This window comes from Apostichopus japonicus, chromosome 21, assembly GCF_037975245.1.
Source record: "Apostichopus japonicus isolate 1M-3 chromosome 21, ASM3797524v1, whole genome shotgun sequence".
Classification (NCBI taxonomy): Eukaryota; Metazoa; Echinodermata; class Holothuroidea; order Aspidochirotida; family Stichopodidae; genus Apostichopus; species Apostichopus japonicus.
Genome location: NC_092581.1, coordinates 8,460,429 through 8,482,572, shown reverse-complemented (window position 1 = coordinate 8,482,572; position 22,144 = coordinate 8,460,429). Strand labels below are relative to the sequence as shown.

The 22,144-nt window shown below is 37.5% G+C and overlaps 2 protein-coding genes across 3 annotated transcripts; one reads left to right on the top strand and one right to left on the bottom strand.

Annotated features, from left to right (window-relative positions):
- Positions 1–445: 445 nt before the first annotated feature.
- On the bottom strand, positions 446–11,709 carry LOC139962630 (neurotrypsin-like). 2 transcript variants are annotated; one of them, XM_071962787.1, is made up of 6 exons: positions 11,613–11,709; positions 10,692–10,740; positions 8,617–8,741; positions 4,167–4,508; positions 3,001–3,327; positions 446–2,503 (listed from the first exon to the last, which is right to left on the bottom strand). In XM_071962787.1, exons 1-6 carry the CDS (start codon positions 11,671–11,673, stop codon positions 1,974–1,976), a joined length of 1,434 nt encoding a protein of 477 aa, XP_071818888.1. In that variant the 5' UTR covers positions 11,674–11,709; the 3' UTR covers positions 446–1,973. The 2 variants fall into 2 exon arrangements, with proteins under 2 accessions (XP_071818888.1, XP_071818889.1); XM_071962788.1 differs by lacking the exons at positions 10,692–10,740; positions 11,613–11,709 and adding an exon at positions 6,303–6,430.
- On the top strand, positions 8,750–21,677 carry LOC139962634 (uncharacterized). The gene is made up of 7 exons (XM_071962793.1): positions 8,750–9,000; positions 9,629–9,969; positions 13,018–13,493; positions 14,185–14,502; positions 19,480–20,010; positions 20,617–20,800; positions 21,297–21,677. Exons 4-7 carry the CDS (start codon positions 14,476–14,478, stop codon positions 21,341–21,343), a joined length of 789 nt encoding a protein of 262 aa, XP_071818894.1. The 5' UTR covers positions 8,750–9,000; positions 9,629–9,969; positions 13,018–13,493; positions 14,185–14,475; the 3' UTR covers positions 21,344–21,677.
- Positions 21,678–22,144: the final 467 nt, after the last annotated feature.

Below are 22,144 nucleotides of genomic sequence, written 5' to 3'. Positions count from 1 at the left end.
GGGGCCTATCCCCCAACCCCAACCCCCTCCCCCATTTCAGTTAATTTGGTATGATGTTGTCACTCATCGCAGTCATAAATACTTCAAGAATCATTGTAAATCATATTTTCACGATCAAGCATCTCATCAGGATATACTATATAGAGCAGCAAAACGTATTTGAAACAGCCCGCCCTGGAATGTGTATCAACGTTTCATAAGCCGTCCACCCAAACACAATACCAAAATGTTTTCTAACAGACAACATTGTTTATGAGTTCTTCCAAACCCCATCTACCCTGAGAGAGACTTCGGAATGAACCAGCTAGAACATATGCCTCGGAATGCCCAAACCGAACATACCTTGCATAACATATACGTATTTAGGTGATTAATTTGTTAATGGTTAACATGATGTGACTAAATGTCAACTTTGCAAACGAAATACAAAGACAAACACAACATCTTTTTATCTTTAAAGTAAATTATATAACAATAAAAAACTTGCTATTGGAAGCCAAATCAACAATAGGTTATCATTCTAAGTATAAAGTCATGCATAGTATGTATTCCTATATACAAATTGTAATTCTTATCTGATACACTAACGTTCCATTAGGTCTACTAAAGACAAACATTTCATTGAACTGATGACGTACAACTACCTTATCAAAAGATCGTTGGGTTGAGCCCCAAACGTCCTCCTATCTACAGCGTGAACCTCTGAATGGTGGATGATGTCACACTCAATTGATGTCAAATTGCCCATCAAATTCCATCACAACAGTATGTATTGTAATTGTTCGATATAGTCCGACAGATGTGTAAGTTTAATGAACTATGCCCAGCTGCATGTTTACTCCAATCCTACTTCTACTTCCATCTATCCGCCGAATCATACTACCCATAACTGCACTATCTATACCTCCTTTCAACCAGATTATTTTATTGTGAATTATTCCTAGTTTTTCACATGATTATTCCCCTATCAAATGCCATTAGCCAATGCATTTTAGTTGTGATGGATATAGCGCAATAAAGTAATATTGGATACCAAGTATTCCACTGGTATTCCGATCCTCCCATCTCTCCCACACGCCCGTGTACTACCCATGTGTAACTGCTTCCAGCTGCAACCGCTGCAGGCAAACTAATATTTCACATGTTAATTTCGCAGAATGAAAATCGCACTGTATAAAAAATAAAGAGCTTCAATTGTAGTCTATATAAGACCTCATTACCATTAGGATTGTAAAGGTAGAAATTACGGTGCAGTTTGATATAATTTTAGTACTGTCGTCTTCAGAACATCTTATAATACGTCAGTGATATACTTTATCATCCAGGAGGGGAAGTGGGGAAGGAGATTAGAAACTAGAGGAAAATGAGAAATTGAGTGGAATTAATAAGCATCATAAAATTTGGCAACACGATCAGCATTACACCATTATTTTAAATAAGTACTTCTATGATAAGATTTTCTTCTCATTTTCCAGACTCTTCAGACCAAGTTTCAATCTTAATTTCAAGTTGTACTTGAACTTACTTCCACAAATGGAATCGACATTTGCCGGTATCTTCCAATCAGAATCCTACAACTTGAATGAGCCAATGAAAGTGCCAGAAACTGTCATTTTGTTGAAATCGTCAGGATGCCGATTTCTCGTATACACTCGTGACGGTTTTGTCCAATTAAAGTTCGAGAAACTACAATTTGCCAAATTATTCAACATATGTCGATTTGAGAACTTAGGGCACTTCCATAGGCCTATACGTTTTCATATCATATACTGTGAAGTTTACTCATTGATCAACCAACAACACCATTCATAGTATCAGAATACATATAAATAAAAAGAAAGCAACACAAGCTTGCTATAGTTACAGGACGTAGTAAACTCACAATTTAACTTGGGAAATATATCTCAGTACGTTTGTTAATAAATCAGTACAATGCTATTTATTATTATTATTATTTTGTTCTATTATTGTTATTATTCTGGTAAAGGTGTATATGGGGGCGGTACAGAAGTTGGTTCAATGTTCGTAGAATTGTTCGCAATTCCTTCCCCATCATTTTCTTCTTCTTTATCATCTTCCTCCGATGACGTCAGATCACGTGATGAAGTTGGAGGTGATCTTTCCATGTACCTAACAGGAGATACTTCTTCGTAAATAGCGTTTCGAGGTAGTTGATTATTTGAGGTGGGCGGAACGTCTGCAGATGGCGTTTCGTTACTTAAGGGCGTTATGACGGTCTGTGACTCATCGTAGGAGGGCGGCATCGCCGGATAACCGACGGGATGGTAAATCGAGAGGTCAGGGGTTGCATAGATATAATTGGGATTTTCGATACCAGAACTACCGCTGATGTGGGACAAAGCGCGTCTCCGTCTGCGTCGTCGACGTCGTCTGCTAGCTTTGATGTTTATCTTGAACATGACCACAATTAGAGACGTTGTACAAATGATTGAGATAACGATCGTGACTAACAAGAGTATGCTCCAACTGGATTGACTCGAACCTGTCGGTAAGAAATAACACGTCATCAAGGGTATGGAGGGGACGTCATTTGTAGGACAGTGCGCAATTCGTTCATTCATGTCTTTGGTATGACTGACTTGTTTGAATGAAATATAACATTGTTAACAACAATGTTTGCTGTCCCGACCGGTTATCAAACCGCTATCCTTGCGTAAACGGAACCAGGGATTACATTGACAAGGATAGTGTTAACTTCCTCTGTTTCCTTTTTATTTTTAATGTATTTTTCTTGCTCAGAGTCTCTCTTGGAAAAGTTGTTTGACTATTACATCTCATACACGCAACCTGGGGTCTCAAAATGGGATACTATTTAACTAAACTATTGAATGATGATAAATATGGGTATGGCTGTGGTGTTACCGTGCCTTGTAAAACCGTAGGATATGCATCCTTTCCCTTTTAAACATGTGTTTATAGCTACATGTATATAGCTACTCACTGTCTATAAGTGATATGGTTACGAATAGGATACTATACCTGTTTCTGGAGATGTGCCGCATATCACGGCGGCATCCATCGCATGGTTACAGTCGGCAGTACCGTTTGTGTATTGACATTCTGCTAATGTGTACTCGTTTCCACTGCAAAACAGAAAATTTATCATTATGTCTTCTGAGTACACTTCGTAAGAACTCTGTGGAGCGACACCGATGGCATATTCGTATCCGAGTTGACGACAAACGACATCAGCAGCAGTGTGGTCCCACCAGCCGTATGAGTCACAGACAGTACCCCATCTACCATCATGAAAGACCTCAACCCGACCCTCAGACCGTTCATAGCTTCCAACGAGTCTTACTTTATCTGAAAATATCAAAGTGAATGACTGCACACATAGATGATGTTCAATATCTTTTTAAACGTGGAAAAAGCAAAGACAATTCAAGTATGTAATTCCCCATGCGGCATTCTGTTGGTCATTTACTTATATAAGGATGAATTGTCCTAACAGCTTCCCTGCCGCTTTCTTGGTTGTATGGAACAAGACTTCACTATGGGGATCGCCAATATCTAAAGACTAGATTGCAGGCTTTATAGATGTCACTATGGGATCGCCAGTATCTAAAGACTAGATTGCAGGCTTTATAGATGTCACTATGGGATCGCCAGTATCTAAGAGCTAGATAGCAGGCTTTATAGATGTCACTATGGGGATCGCCAGTATGTAAGGGCTAGGTAACAGACTTAAAAGTATACAGTGCTATTTAATCCTGGGGTCACTGGCTCGAATCCCGTTCTATTTAAAATAATACGCAGCTATTTTCCAGTTAGTTAATCATTAGTTTTCCGATCAGTATCCACTGTTCTTTTATTTACATCTTTTGAAATTGCAAACTTTCGATATTTGACAAAAGATGTCACATTCACGCAACAAGACGAACAGGTTCTGTACAATCATCTTAGTGAAGCTACCGAACCGATTATAAAGACAAACACAGGCATTCTTTTGAGGAAAGGAGGATGGTGACGTGTAAATTACACACGCCCATGTCATATGCAAAACACACTTAACCTAGAAAACATCATTGAGGATGTGTGTATTGGTTGTTGTTATTAGTTGGATCATATGTACATCGCAGGCCAAGGAAATGTTACAGATTTAAATCATTTGGGATGAATTCCGCCGGATATGTTGTACTCACCGTAATGACCTCTGCAAGTCAGATATACATCCTCTAGATGGGTACAGTCATTCAGTGTCCAGTCTCGGTGATAGCAGTCAGTAATTCTATCTTCGTACCCCACGCAATTCACGTCATCAAGTAATATGGGCACATCGGTTTTTAGATGATTTGTCGATGCGTTGTTTGACTCTGACCCTGGAAACCCCATCTGTCGACAAGCAACAATGCCCTCCTGATATTGCCAGTAATCGTCACAAATGGTTCCCCAATATCCCATATAGAATACCTCCAGTCTGCCCTCCATAGGGGTACGACCTCCATTTAAACGGAGATTACCGTTTGATAAAATGTAATTTTGAGCTGAAAAGATGAAAGAGGCAAAAATGGAATCTGATAGATTTAAGCCATCCATTTATCGGGATAATTTTTGTAGTAGTAGTGTACAATGACCCTTGACCAATTAAATCAGTTCGTGTTATGTTTTTATTATTGTTATTTATTATGATTATTATAATTACTATTATTATTATTATTAATGCGACAGTCGGAATTTCCGACTGTCGCACTCTAGTTTATCTAGGCCTATTCGTTTATTCCTGTGATTGTGCTTGATCTAAAAATAGAAAAATTTCGGTCAAAATTGACCTTTAATCAGTCATATTTACCACGTTTTCCTTGCCACTTTGAGAAATTATATCTCGCGATTCTTATACTCCACCGTACAAAACTTCGTATGAGTTTGAATACTCCAAAAAAAAATGCCTAATAGAACTACCGTCATAAACATAGGAGCCCAATTTGATTTGGGGGGGTTGGGCTGTAACGACTTGCCCGAACAATATAACCAAACTGTTTTTCGCGTTCCACATGTTAATGTGCATATCATATCGGTTTTTACATCGCATGCCAATAACATACAATCCAATCAAATTTTCCGATTTATTATCCTTCCATATTGGTTATAATTATTGGGGAAGTCGTTACAATATTAATGGTAAAAGTAGGCGTAATATCAGTTTAACCACTGAAAAATACATTGCAAATTATCTTTCTTTCAGTAGGTGCCCGAAAAGTTATCAGCATATTGCCCGAATTTTCACCAAAATATTTGGTTGGGTGGGGGGGGGGGGCTGATAAGGTTGTGAAATGAGTGCCAGTGGGTGCAAATGTATCGTAAAAAGTTCGGAACAAAAGTGCGGTCGCGAAAGATAGGGTGTCTGACTGACACTGACCGTATCGTTGACGAGTAGCGCGAGGGAGGGGGGGGGGGGGTACAAGGCAGCAGTTTTCTGGCTTCAAAATCCATCCGGTTGGACTTTCAGCCACTACACCCCCCAATCATCAGGCCTTAGCTACGTCCCTGCCTGGTGCTAATATACTAATTAAAACATGGAATCATGAGCCACTCCCTAATGACCTTTATTTGATAAATAAATAAAGGGATAATATGAAATGATAATACCTTTATTTTCTTTATAGTGTATGTATTAATACACGATAGGTTTTAGTAAATATCCTAAGAAGTGTAGGTTGTACAGTCATTAATCTGTGAGCATGTACTGATGATGTATTCAATGTCTGGGCGCAATGTTTTTGTGCACATGTGAGCTTACACTTGTTCATATTCTACAAGTCGTCCATTGCTTGGGATACATAAACAATGAATGATTCAATAGAATAGATGATTGATGTGGTGATGCCTTGCAATCAATGGGCGGTTCGTATTGTTCAGGTCACGATTATCCTGTCAGCTATGAGTTTATAGTATCCGCAGAGTAAATGCATGTCGCTACTTCTTTAACATATTGGAGTCCTCTTTCGCGACTGACGGAGGGGGGGGGGGGGCGGGGGGAATTCCCCCTTTACAATCAAAGTAGTAAAAAAAGGAAAAAATGCTCTCCTGCTGAAAAGTTTGTAAACGGTTTCGATTTTGACGGTTACTTGATAACCCATAAATTCCTTATATAGTAAGCCCGTTTACCGGTGATTCGTGAGACTATTAACAGGTTATCTATAACCAGTATAGTGTAGCAGCTGAGACTAATGTAGGCTACATCGTTATTCTCCTACAGCAAAGCATATGTGATCATGTCAATGTATGTGTACATATCTTTTACCATCAGACATGTTTACAAGTGGAAGACATTAACTCACCTGTACCGAACACCAGACCGACACAACACAAAACAGTTATGAGTGGAAACATGTTTACTGCATAGTATTATAAATTCCGTTTGGTATCCTTAACTGTTCTCCTCCAAGATCGATCTGAAAGAACACTTCTACATGCACAGCATTGTTGATAGTTTAAACCAATAAATGGACGAATATTTTGAGCTTTTTTATATGCATTTATCAACTGAATTTTGCAAGGAAGTAGATGTTAGGTATAGTACTTTGTAGCAGTTATACTGTGTAGTCATAGAAAGCATACAAACTACAGTATGTGAGACGAACTACTTGACTTTTGGACTTTTGTTAAAGCAACTAGTTTTATCTTCGCTCGGTAAATATGATCGAAGTATTCTAAACAAAGTCAGCTGATAGATGTCGTCTTTTGTCTTCGATTGTTTGCAATGCGCGCGTATACAGCATATGAAGTGCCACTTTATACAGCTATATCCTGTCATAAGATAAAAAATATATATAACAACAGTAAGAAACTTTAATTCCTGAAAGATCGTTATTGTTACTGGTTGCATAGTGAGACAGTACTCGTACAGTTAGGGGAATTGTGGGGGGTGGGGCATGGGGGCATATCCTACCATTGCCATTGGTAAGCATAGACAGACACTAATGTATATCGTCTCCTCTCTAAGTATTTTTTATTTATTTTCTTAATTACAGACTGTTGGTCTACCAGGTAAACACAGGCCTGCGTACATAGCGCTGCTTTAACTTTCCAATATTAGCCAGTTTAAGCGACATATCTGTGTATATCTAGCAATTGGGCTCTCTTGCGTCTCTTAAGAGGGCATTGTCGTACCGGCCCTAACAGAGCCGTATATAGAGACACGGCTCTTGGTCCCCAAGTGCGTAATCTGTACTTTTCTTAAAAACTCTTACACAAAGTAACTCATCCTGCACGGGACTGTTATATGATCTGCAGTCAGAGGCTACAACTTGTCAAATTTCGCGGAACTAGCTATCACCTGTAGAGTCCTTTTATACTCAGGGTGTCGCATCACAATTAAAATTGTTCCATTGACTTACACACTAAACTGGTCATTTTCAAAACCCGCCAAAGCATAGATAGAAGTTTAACTAGCATATCCTATCCACCACATGATAGCTGAGATCTTGGCCTGCCATGGCACTTGCAAATTTACATATCATGATTGTTTAGATTTTAAGCTAAAAGAGGAGCAGGTTTAGCAAACTGAACCCCAACCCTTCCATCTGCTCGCTCGGAGTAATATCAACATTTATCCAAAGATATCCAAATTTGTTCAGATTTTGATAACGTTTCCCTTAAAATTCATTATGATGATTGTTATTAAAAATCAAAAGTTCTATTATTAATCTCACACCGATGCCCATGTGTTTTGGCTACTTGCCGTAACGTACGTTTGTAATTATCTATACTAAATTTCGCATGGGGTATCCACACTGCCTTTAATCCTCTATGTCCTACCCCTCTTCATGCTGGGATGAGTCTTTTTTGTCAGGCAAACAACTGTCAATCGAACACATCCAACACCTATTCACAATCAATTTACATTTTCTTCCCGTGATACATCAACAACATAGTCAGTTCCATTTTTTTTCTATTTGCCATGGAAACCAGAGGCGAAATAAAGGCTAATTTTATATGCAGTCGATCATATATCGACTAGTATCGATTAGATCGATTAGTAAGCTACACGTTGATAATCCTAATTCTTTCTTTTTTCTTTTCTGTTTACTGTGTGGTATAAAATACATGTTGCCGTTCTCGGTAATACACGATATGTACAATGTAGCTTATTGACAAACTCGCACATAGAAGAGTGTACACGTGATATTGCCAACTACACAATAGGCTACGGAATTTGGCCATTGGAATCTACGAAATGAAAGTCAATGCTTGGTTTGTACCTAATTTGAAGACACCAAAACAGTTATTATTTATTACATTTTTTAGGGTGTTCTGTGTGAAGCAAACGCTTCAAGTCTCAGTTATAATTATATTAACGAGCTCACAAGTAATTTACAAATCTGGAGGAAACAAAAAAATGTTTGGTATGTAGCAGAATTATTTTGAATATTTCGACCAATTCAAATTAGAGAACTCGTGAATAACATGAGTCCTCATGGACAATATTTTGAGGTAAACTTTGAGGACAATGAGGTTGGACGACAAACTTCAAACACAACGATGTTTATGTTACGTTTATATAATTAAATGCAATATAAGATTGAATTCATTGCCTGTTAGACAGACAACCTCATCTCTTGTTTACAAACGATCTATCAAGACAGAACTTACTTGTTTGTTTTTCAATATCATCATCACCATCACCATCATCATCAAAGAGAAGACGCATGCTCGTCGTATATGGATGATGACTACGTGTATAGCATATCATACTGATCTGTCGTAGTACTATGTTACTGGAAAAGAGAGACGGTTTAGAGCTCTTTAGAGAGTTAACAGTTGTATATAGCACGCATGTTATCGAGAGGGTTGTATATATCATGGGATGTGTGGGATTATATTCAATACAGTATAGAAAGGTTCCGCCAGCATACTTATTTTGTTTTGATATCAGCCGACTCGGTTAAGTAACATATAATACGGTAGCTTTATGTTCACTGACTGGGACTGTCTTTCTATTTCAACTTCTCTTTATTTACGAGAACCTTAATCTTGGTAAGTAACGATGAATATTCACTAACATATAATCTATATTACATTCAACTTATCTGTACTTTAAAATATCCTCGGAGCTCATTGCATGTGTCCTACAATTCTAGGGTTTAAATATAGCAATCCTAAGCAAAAATATTGCATAACTCAGGAATATGTTTATAACTAATATCGTATTGTGTGTCAAGTCTGTGCCCTTGTTGGGTATAACGATACAGGTTATCAAAAGTGGATGCATTAAACACGGTCAAAATGACCACTTATTTCAACCTTTTGCGTAATACCCCTATCTATAGTACGACACCGCTTGTTAACCCTGTCCTTGTTGATAGTGCTTCTCTCCCACGAAGATTTCATGCATTAAAAAGTTCCCTTTCCCACTCAATTGGCATGTCGCTGACCACGTAAATAAACTATAACGTGCAAATATTAGCGAGTATGATATCACAGTATATAGGCCCTTCCAGACTGCTTAAAGTATATGCTTGTATCATATGATAACTCAGTCTATCCTTCTTACTTATATTTATGTATTCAAACAACATTCATTTCGTTTAAATGTATTTAGCTTTGTACATTTTTTCCATCTGGCAAAATTTACACTTTAACAAAATGGTATTTGTAACTGTAGCTTTGTCAAGTGGCGATGTGACGGTAAGGCTAGCTGACGATTCAACCAAGTACGAAGGACGAGTTGAGTATTCCTGGTACGGCATTTGGGGTACAATATGTGACAGTCAATGGACATTTTAGGCGGCTGCAGTCGTTTTTAGACAACTCGGCTTTGGAGGTGTGGAAACTATCTACCTCAGAGCTCACTTCGGTGAAGGATATGGTCAAACATTAGGATATATCATATCCATTGCTATGGCAACGAGTCTGAAATTTATGACTGCAATCGAAGATCGTACAGCCATTACAGCTGTCCTCATTATGAGGACGCAGGATTAAGATGCTATTCGGACCATTCAGGTATGGATTTAAATACTTTATCAATTTTGTATAATTTAAAATGATAATTTAAGTAAGTTAGCTCCGTTAGTATAATTATACAATACCCTGCTGGATTTCTTACCACATTCATGTTTGGTTCATTCATTCATGTAGTGGCAGCCTTATTCCGCATGTGACGTTGTGAGATATGAGTGATTATATATACTGAGACCCGAAAACAAATATTACAAAAGTCGTTTCCCAGAATGTTTGATATATTCACATTAAACCTAAATAGATGAGAAGACCATGAGTTTATTATCATTATTATTATTATTATTATTATTATTATTATTATTATTATTATTATTATTATTATTATTATTATTATTATTATTATTATTATTATTATTATTATTATTATTATTATTATTATTATTATTATTATTATTATTATTATTATTATTATTATTATTATTATTATTATTATTATTATTATTATTATTATTATTATTATTATTATTATTATTATTATTATTATTATTATTATTATTATTATTATTATTATTATTATTATTATTATTATTATTATTATTATTATTATTATTATTATTATTATTAATGAGTAAATTCGAATACATAAAACAGTTGTTTCTTACATAAATTTGTGAAATAATAAGTTGACGTTATAGTTATTTGGCTCTACTAATTCCAAGAAAACTTGTATAGATCAGAAACAATAAGATAAATGTATGTGTTACCCCGGGGATTCGGGTGATCGACCTAGGTATGAGCCAATATAAAGGCCACCTGAGGGATAGAAAGAAACAAAATTGAAAAGTACAGCAACACAATGTCATATGGTATATCAATGTTTATTTACAACCCTTTAATCTAGAACATAAATGTCCTTTACAGCTCTCTTCAATATCATATCCACCTCAGTGCAACATCATGAATTTATTGATAACAGGTAAACCTAATCAATCTACAGATAACACACACTCACGCATAGACCAACAAACATATCCACCAAACTAATTGACATGACCCACACAGCTGCATACAGAAGTGTAAATATTTATGCTAACATCTTAATCCTCTGTGCACCCCTAGACTAGCAGCATTTCCCTGCATGAACTAGGGAGTTAGCTTACGACTTATTATTAAAACAAAAGGTTTCAATATAATTGTACCCACACATTACCACTGCACATGCAGTACACAGCTAATAAGAACAATATCTCTACCTGGTATACGATTGCCATTGTAACCTTAACAATTCCACCAATCCTGTGCAACCAGATCTCACTAGGGGGTCTACCTATGCAGTCTGCTGGGTAGCTAATCAACCCCTCTTCCAATATAACAACCCATATTATTAGTCTATGCTGTACAGGTTATAACCTGCTAAGTAATTTGACACCATGGAACCACCTCGTTCCTGGGCGTAGCTGCAGTGGCTTCACCTGATCAAATAACAATGTACCATACAGGTTACATACAGCTTAAGGCTATATTAATAACATATAACATACTAGCATTGATAAAAGATGCACTTCAATGTCTTGCCATTTCTATTGACTGCTACAATGAATACTGATATGATAAGAGTAATAAGTACTAAAGATAAGAGTATTAAAGATAAGAGTAATAAGAACAATAATGTAAAAGGAACATACCTGAGGGGTAGAAAGGAACAAAACTCAGAGCAAAATGAAAAGTACAGCAACACAATGTCATGTGGTATATCAATGTGCCACTGACGTGTCATATTCCCCTAACCTCTGAATGGCTGTACCACTATCTGTGAAGGTAACTTAATAAACATTATAGGGGCCTCTGTTTTGTTCAAATCATATTCCTTATATATGTACAATTTTTGTTTGTGTAGCAAGTGAGCTCGTCATACGCATACCATAAATATAGACGACGAATGAGTTGACTTAGATGAGCCATTATAGGAAGAAACACTTCTTTGTATTCTATATTTAAATTAATAATAATTATTATTATTATTATCTTGTACTTCCCCGATTGTCAAGTTAATGCAGAGCATTATTTTGATACAGCTTCTTAACAATAAATCAATCAACTTTGATATCTTCCTGATATAAGTATGCTTGGAATTATAATCATTTGTTTTAATATACATTCACAATGACTAAAAAATGATATAGTGTTTGAGCAGCAGAGAAAATACATCTTTGTGATATTCTTACTAAAACAAAACATAGAATATGATGTAAATTACAAATATCGCCTTGTTCTCTAAAAGTGAACTACCTTTTTAAAAGGGGCATAAAATGAAGAAAAAAACTGGACATATTCACTTGATTACATGTTTTATTGCTCTCCTCGTTTTATTCGAAAGTTTTAGATCAGTAATTGTGTGATTTTGTTTCTATTGACTTTATACACATTGTATAATTTTAATATTAATAATATTCTTATTTCATTTTGATCGTAGTTTAAGAATCTTACTCGCTTTTACTCATTCATAATTTCATATTTCATTTAGCATTTTTAATTTGCAACATTTACTTATATATTTTAATTTATATCTATTTATTTTTGTATTGTACGAGGGCCTCGTGGAAGATTAGCTTCGGCTAAACGAGTGACCCTCTCAAAATAAAGTTTAATAAATAAATTAAGTTTACACCTCGTTTCTCCACTTTCGTAGCTATTACATGACAGACAAGGAAAAACTCAATTATTTGATGCTTTGGATGACTTAAAGTGGATATTCACTTTAACTGTATAGATTCGCTAGTTGGAAGCCTCTCGTGTCAAACAACGATATTATATGTTTTTGTGGTCGGGGATTTGTGTTATATACAACAAATACCAGACTTACACACTGCCAGTGAAGTTGTCAATTAACGAGCTTATCTGTCCCGTTCAATTTTGTTCAATTGCAGGAGGGTGCATCCCATTATTTTCCATACACACCGTTTAATTGGAGTCAAACACATGGATCACCCTCCTTGGCGCTATGTTGTTCTCAAAGCGTCATAACAAGTTCTTAAATTGTGATATCATTTTGGATTGCGCAATGTGAGTGCATTCTGTGTATTTTTATAGGTCTGTATGCAGTTCAAAGGTCAACAGAAGCAACTCGTGGACCACTATTGAGATAGCAGGTCTCACAAAGGTATAAAATAATTAGAAACCTTACAAATGTATCAAATGTAGTGTAGGTCTTTTTAAACTGGTGCATACTAATTGTTCAGAAAATCACGCAAGCGTATGGGCAACTCGCCTCGCAGGTGGGTCAGCATTACAAGGACGTGTTGAAGTATCAAAACCATGAATGGACTCGTATTTGTCATGACCGGTGGGATATTTTGGACGCAGAAGTTACTTGTAAGCAGCTGGGATATCCAGGGGCGTATACGTCAATGGATGCCTCTGAGTTTGGTCTAGGTGCCAGTATAAATCGGCTAACTGACGTTGAATGCACGGGTAGTGAGTTACACGTTACCTCATGCAGGAATAGTGGTTGGTCTTCAACAAACTGTCCGAGCTACAAAGTGCTGCCGTTGAATGCAGGAGCCCAGGTTGGTCGTTTTGTGTTTGTTTACATCAAACGAAAACAAAATCAGCAGTTTTTGTAACCCAAAAGATTTTAATGAGCTTCAAGTTGAAATTAATCGAACTCGATTCAAATGTAATATGTTGTTTAGAAAAGGTACGCACATTGATTGATTTTGTTTGAACATATCATTACCTTGCGATCGTTCAGTCCTACATTTATACCAAAGCATATAACTCCATAGGTGAAGCAAGTATCGATGGGGACGTTTATACATAAATTCAAGTAGATTTAAGTTGGAAGATTAAGAATGTTATTCTAACTACGTCTACTAGATGAATGAATATATACATTAGTTTCAGACTCCGTATTGTTTTGAGAGAAATCATTGTTTTTGTTCATGATATAATAATGGAAAATTTGCATCTGTTACGTTGACAAACAAAGAAAAACATATTATTTTAATATATTAATAATAACATAACGATATAAATGTTTTAGTTATATCAGCCGGTACAAGTGCGAACTATATTTCGTTTGTATATTTAAATCGTCGATAAAACAACGTAACAAAAATACAATACATAAATGTTAATTAGGTAAAGTGTGTCCCAAGGCTTGAACATGGATGATAAAGTAATTAAATAGTCCTTCACTTAGTATAAAACCACGATGTTTATATTTAAATTTCACGCGATTTTTTTTATCTCACCTAGATGTACTGTCCCCGCGTCTGACTAACGGATCATCAACTGCGGAAGGATATCTAGAAGTCTGGATCGGCAATGGTTGGGACAAAGTGTGCAAAACGTCCGCGAGGAAGCCAGTAGCGAAGGTCATCTGCAAAGAACTAGGTTTCGAGATGCTAGAAGACTATTTTATCCATATTAAATATGGCGATGGTACTGGGAAAGGATATATTATTGAATTTGGATGCAGTGGAGATGAACAAAGCCTGATTCACTGTTCTAATACCAACACACAAGTGATTGGCTGGATGCAATGCGATGCATTATCAATGCGTTGCAAGCAAGGTACGGAATCCTTTGGTTTTCATATTGATGTGTGTTATGAGTTTGGAGGATTTGGTCTCCAAACTTGTCAGACGAAGAGAATACATTACTAAATCTATCCCCAGTTCCGTTTAAACCTTACAGTTTTTGTATGTCGGGAGTTTCGTCGCACCAACCGATCTTTATTCAAACTTTAATTTGATAAAATCGACATATGACAGGCCTCATGATATGTTTTACTCTATAACCACCTATTTCCAGTACACCAAATGTTAATACCTGAAGGATAAACTCTGATTGCAGTTTAACGAGGCTCATAGTAATAGTATCAAACACAAAGATGAAGTCATAACTAAACCAGTACTGAGTATCAACTCAGAACATTGTGGTTTTCTTGGCAAGTCAAATTGAATTATATAGTTATGCCTAAATATGATCTAATTTATTCAGGGCACAAAATATGATGCATGATTTGATTTCTGTTTCGATCGAGCGTTGTGATATCTTCTTAAACTTGAAGAAAAGTAACAAATTTGTGTATATTGGCATTCCTTGATCGAACATGAAACCCTGTTACAGCATTTATCGGTTCCACGACATATAACACGTATAAATCTAAACCGATATTGTGAAAACACAATATCTTAGTACGGAAATTATTTTAAATATAGACTTAGGTATGTTTGGCTCCGAAAATTTTTCACAAAATTGGATCGAGCGATAGCAATCAACAATGCACACATTCTTCCACTTGACACAGCTCAATAACACACATGCGGGGGATTGGGGCGGGGGGGGGGGGGGGTGGGGGAGATTTCAATAAACTTCGTTTTCAACATGTTAGTAATAGATAATATAAAGAGATACATCATAGTGGGTTCGCAAGTGTGGGATGCAACCTTTGCAATACTTGTTGTGTTGGCACCCTCTTTATGAAAAACAGGTTTTCTGTAGGGTAGCGCGATTCCTTAAACTTAATGGTAACCGAAATGCTAAAAACAAACACACCCGCACTTGTATACATGTTATTGGTAACTAACGGTCTTTTTTCCATACTTTTGATATAGTGATAAACAGCTTCCTTGTTTACCATATATTTCGTACTTTGTGGTGCGTTTGTGTTTTGTGGACTAACGTATAGTGGTACTATTTGTTCAGCTGCATCGGTTTTTTTTTCTTATCTTATCTATCTTTCTTTGTGTTACGTAGACAAAAAACTGCCCGGATTCTTGATTATCATTATCATCATCATCATCATCATCGCCGCTGTGGTAATCGTTTTTGGTATCTCTTTCGTTGCTGCATCAAAGACCAAGACAACAGGCGGCAATAGAGAACGCCAAAGAAATATCCTTGTCTCTCGTGAATGTCAACCATATACACGTGCTAGTGCACCTCCTCTTTATGAATTTACGGTACGAGAAAGCGGTGACTACCAATCCAATTGGACGCGAGAATCCCCTCCACCGAGTTATGATGACGTTATGAAAAACTGGCCTTTATGGATCAATGCCAATGAACCACACTCCCGGAGACACTTCAAGTCCGGTAACAATATCTGGGGATTACATTGCTTATCACTATGGATTTCAACCCATATTCTATAACCGTGCCTTTACAGAGACTGCTTCGAATAACTTATCTCATGTAATTTGCTGCTCATCCTCCTCCCATTTCTCATAAGGTTTGCAGAATTTGAAAATTCTTTCAAACTTCCTTCCCCGTTTCCTTTCATGTCAGTGACATGGATATGTATCTGTATCTGTATCGTCATGCATGTTTTTGTGTATAAGGCCTTTATAAATTCTGTAAATATTCTCACGACACAAGAATTGCCCAAAGGGGAAGGGAAACCCCTCCCCAAGCCGGACGTCTCCCACATCCCCCTACAGTTGGAAAAAATAGTACTTTAATGCAAACAACAAAGTGAATGTAATGCATTTGGTATACCAACAAGACTTGTTTGTAAGCAGGTAATGGCTTTTTCTTAAAGGTCAAGTGACACCTAGCAGATTCCCTTAAAACTTGCACAAATTCAGAAGCTATATATCAAAACCCTATACTCCAAATTTGGAGTTCCACGATTGTTTCTTTGCTGTTTGTTTCTTTGCTGTTTTAATTAAGTTAATAACCAAGCTCATCCCGTAAGATAATGACGTCACGAGGGGAACTACCAATATTGCCAAAACTAAATAGGCAAAATATGCTAACCGAGATCCAAGACGTAAACAACACGTCACGGACAGTAAACACAATACATCATATGAGAATGGGTGCACAACAGTACAAGAAAGTTTCGTGTTCGTCAAACACTGGATACAGCGATAGCTTAGTACCAGTGCACTCAGCTAGCCTAGCTGCCTAAGTAAGACTAGAGTAAGACTCTAACTCTAAGCGTAAGACCAAGATTAATCTCCAAGTTATTTCTATCATGGGGAAGAGGTGCGTGGTCGGCGGGTGCAGTAACACTCACCAACAAAATGTATCATTGCACAAATTTCCCAAGGATTCGAAGTACCACAGATTGTGGGTTGCTGCCGTGAAGAGAACAAGGAAAGATTGGCTTGGACCTTCGAGCGAATCTTATGTGTGCAGTGTGCATTTCAATAGTGAAAGTTTCGTTTCTTTCTATCGCCTATCCGCGCGACTTGGACTTGGAACACCAACAGCTCGCCGTGTACAAGACAATGCCGTTCCTTGTCTATTTGGGGAAAGTATCTCCAAATCTCGAGGAAAAATAGAAACAAGTAGACCAGTAGTTGCGAATTGCTGGATCGGAAAAGAGTAAGTTTATTTCCGGCCTAGTCTAGGCCTACAACAACTAGGACAAACTTAGTGTTATTACTAACATAGGCTAATTCTTATAATTTCGTACAGTTAGTTAGGCCCTAAATTAGGTATGGCGACGATCAAGTTAGGCGTAGGCTAGGAGTAACTATAGCATTTGGTAAGTGGTACATCATGACAAATCCAGAACAACAAGCATCACTCGTTTACATGTCATTTTGCCCAATAATGTGCTCCTACCTATCTTCATTCTCAGAGTCACAGCTCATATGTTGCACAGTAAATGACAGCCTTATGTTTTGCCATTTTTGGTGGTAGGGCTGTAATTTTTGTCACAGGAGAAAACACTTGTGACAGGTGCTTTCAAACATATCACACTGCTTTCTTATATGAACTTTAATAACTTCCTTGTTATTTTCTTTCCCAATTTTCACTACTTAGATTAATCTACAAGCTGTTCCCCAACCAACTGCAGTGAAAATACAAAGCCAGGATTCTGCAGAATGTACATCTCCATCTAAAGGTAGCATGATCTTATATACATATGCTTGTAATTACCGAAAAACAGTTGGAAAATGGGGGAGGAGAGGGTGGTCACATGCATTAAAGATTTAAGTAGTCAGTTTTGAACGGGATACAAGGAATCTCCACCAGTAAAACATTGAGGCATATATATGGGGGGGGGGGGCAAGCTACCCGAAAAAAAGGGAGGCAGCAGTATGACGCCCGAAAGGCTGCCATAAATAGGCATAAATGGCATAAATAAAGTGATTGATTGGGGGGGGAATGTGGTGGAGAAGTGTAAGCAAGGGTAATACAAGGAAGAAGAAGAAAACTTTCATACATCTATAGAGTATTCTATAGCGGAGGTGAGTACAGGGGCCAACATTTTAGAAACAGTACTCGTTGAAAGCAAAATAGCAATTAAAACTGCACATCGGGGCAGGCTGACTAGGGGATAATATACATGGTAGTTTATCCATCATATCCGCCTGTCTGAAGAGGGTGGTTGAGGAGGCTATGCCTGATGGCTTCACAGGAAAATATATAGGCTACATCTATAGTTACCGAGAGAAGGGAGATAACATTATAGTTATATGAAACCAAGCTGAAGTCATTTGCAATGCTCATTGGTGTGAGTGGCCACAATTTTGCAGCCACATAAAGTAGGAGGATATGTTCTCCTTGAGAAAAAATAAGTGAACCATCTAGGCGGCTTACCCCTGTCTAAGAGCAGCCTACTGTATATATGTGGTATGATACTCGTTTATTCAAATTTTCAGTGGATGTAACACATGTAGAATTCCAGTGTTCACTGGTCCCACTACCACCATCGAAATTGATGACTGGACCAACAGAGACAGAAACAAAATCAAAGCAACCAGGGCTATCTCACAACTTGGCGATGATGGTCCGTCTGCTGCTGTGGCATCCTCATCGGGATACACAAAAAAAAACGCCAGGTAGTCCGTACTACACTCCATCAGTTCACTCATCTGATGAATCTGAACATGACAAAGATGACGCTTCAAGCTAATTTTCAAGATTGATAGTAGATTAGTCTGGAAAATCAATTGGTGCTATCACATTCGGGAAAGAGGATCATTATTAATTTTGACACCAACAGTAACACTGTGGGGCAGTCTGGAATGTGTAGTGAGGCCATCAGTCTTTTATCCAATTAGCGTATACATACTGTATCTGGTATAGTGATTGTTGAGACTGATTTTAGTGCTTGTGAGTAAAGTGAATTTGACACACTGGTTACAAATCTCACACACACTTGGTTTAATAGGCAGGAGTGAATAGATCAAAGAGTCAAGCCTATTTCTCAAAAAGAGGGTGTAAGTCGAGAAGAGCATCTTGCAGTTTGCAAATTCCTGTTGTTATGCAACAGCTTGCCTTTTACATGGTCGAGCGAGTCGGGTAGCTCTGCAGCTTCGAGCTACGTGAGGGGAGAACAGGCGCTTAGCCTACTCTGACTAGCTGTCTGTAGGAAAACTTTCAGAATCGTTACAAAAGTTGTTAGCTACATGCTGCTGTCAAGTTCAGTGTCATTCCACAATTCTAATCCCACTCCACGTTGTGCAGAGGCTATTGGATAACCCAGTTTTTGACATTCCACATCATTGCTCTTTACCATGGAGACAGCCTGCAACTAAAATAGTGTCGTAAAAAAAATCATCACATTTTTTTTTTATTCTTCTGCAGGGATCAGGTGAAAGAACCCAAGACCGTCTCTTCCTGGTCCAAGAAAGTTGTCTACTTTCACTGTTCAAGATTTGTCACCATTGTGGGGGCCAAATTGATGCAGACATTTCGCGCATCCAAGGGTCCTTCATACGTATTTCTCAGGTCTGCAGAGACTGTAGCAGACACTCAACTTGGTCCAGTCAGACCTTCGTCAGTGGCATACCACTAGGGAACCTCATTCTCAGTGCTAGCATCCTTTTTACTGGGGCTAGGCCACATCAGGCATTGAAAATCTTTGACAGCATGAAATGCCAAGTTCACAACGTGAAAACATACATGAGGCACCAGAGGCAATGGCTTTACCCAGTTATTCAACATGTTTGGCAGAAAAAACAAGATGAAATATTTGATGATCTAAAAGAAATTGGCATACCACTAAATTTAGATGGAGATGGGAGGAGAGACAGCCCGGGGCATTCTGCCAAGTATGGTTCTTACACCTTTCTTGACCTGGATTGGAATAAGGTGATCCATCAAGAACTGGTGCAGGTGAGTGAATTTGTAAACAAAGGCAAATGCTCAATTAGAATTCAGTACAGGTAAAGTACACAAACTTGTGACTAGAATTCAGTCAGCTGCACAGAAGTTTCTTCTTGATTTTCTATTGCAATTAAGGCTACCTTCAGTAATGATCTATTTAATAATGATGAAGCGCACTGAAAGTGAAAACAATAGACTACAAACATATGCAAAACATCTAATAAAATACCAAAATTCCCCTACCAATATGCATTCATTGTTCTGCATTATAGTTTTAATAAAGACTTCCATTTACTATTAAAATTATAATTCAGGTTAACACATTATCATGCATCTCCATCACATCAACATTCATGAAAAATATGTGGATTTCCATGAACCACAGGGGTCACATTTAGGATTGACATGTAACTTGATACATGTATAGTCAGTTCACAACAAACATAGCCTAGTAAACATTTGGTTTCAAAGTTTTTGATCGATTTTGCTAAAATTGTCAGGAACCTTCGAGGCACTAATTTGATAAAATAAAAAAAACCGTGTCCCATAACCAGATTGGACTAGATGTTAAAGAACCACATTATTATCATACAAAGTTTTATTTGTTTTCTGCAGAGTAACGAGGTATCCAACAGTAACGCAATGGAGTTGGAGGCCTTAAAGAGAGGCCTGCAATTCTTTGAAGAGAATCAAGTGGAGGTTGCATCTCTGGTAACAGATAGGCATAGATCAGTTGCCAAATATCTAAGAGAAGAACAAGATCTCACCCATTACTACGATGTTTGGCATGTAGCAAAAGGTAATCAAATGTCATTTACAGATCACATTTATTTCATTGGGATGGAAGTTATTGCTGCCCTAACTCCTTCAGTCGCAGAGAAAAGTGTACCTGTGATACTGTTGCACTGGCGTACATGCAAGGACACATTGTCTGAACACCCTGGCGCTATGCGGATATGAAAAAACACCCAAATATACAATGAAAGTTGGTAATGGGTACTGAAATTGGCATGATGGTCAGAACAAACACTATAATACAGGCCACATTGGTTGTATGCACACGCAATGTGGTTTTAAACGGTTTGTGTATTGTCTGTAATAATTCTCCAAACTGGTAATTTCTTTAGCAACTGTAACAGTTTCAATCTGCAGTTAACTGTTCACTTTTATCAATGTGTACTAGTACATTAACGGATGCAGCCATTGTCAGTATCAACATTCTTTAAAGATTACCTGTTAAAATGTGGCACTTGCTTATTCCTAGTGTCACTCAATATATTTTTTTCTCCATTCAGGAGTCACTAAAAAGCTACAGCAGCTTGCGAAAAAGAAGACTTGCTGAGACGTCTCAGCTTGGTCAAAAAGCATCAGCAACTACCTGTATTGGGTGGCTGCTTCCTCCCAGGAAGATCCCGAAGAGGTGATATTTGGCCAAGTGGGTTTCAGTAGCCAATCACAGAATGAACAGACACACCCATGACTCGGTGCATTATCCTAACTGTCAGCATGAAGATTTGCCTAGCAGTGGAAAACGAAAGAAATGGCAGAAGAAGTGGCACAAAAGATTGTTGCAGGGAAATGAACCCTAAAACTCATGCAGAATTGGCTATCTTTTCATGTGATAGATGGGAACAGACTTGAGTAGGTCCATTTATGATATCAGATGCATACCACCAGCAAGGATATTTGCAGTACATTTATTCTCTTGCTTTATACTGGTTATGACTGTACATCATACTTCATACTGCCTGTGTTTTAGATAGATTTTCAAACCGATCACAAAGAAATACTTGAGGCTTTACTTTTCAGGGATGGGTAACAATAACTGGTGTCTTGGCATCATTATATCCAAATCATGGAATTCCAGTTTGAATTTGCTTCATGATTAAAACTTTTGCAAATAAAACTCCTATATCCCATAACCTGGCCTTCGTTCAGAGTGAAATTTTTTTTTTTTCTCTTCTGGATTCCTTGCTATGCATTCACCCATGTGTGCATGTGTAACACTGACTGTAAACATAATGACTGAATGATGCGAGGTCAGGTTCTTTCATACTTGATTAATGAATGATGCATATATAGTGAGTGCATGGTCCCATTGTTTATTGTTGTGGTGAAAGGTCATTTTATGTGAGCACAAATT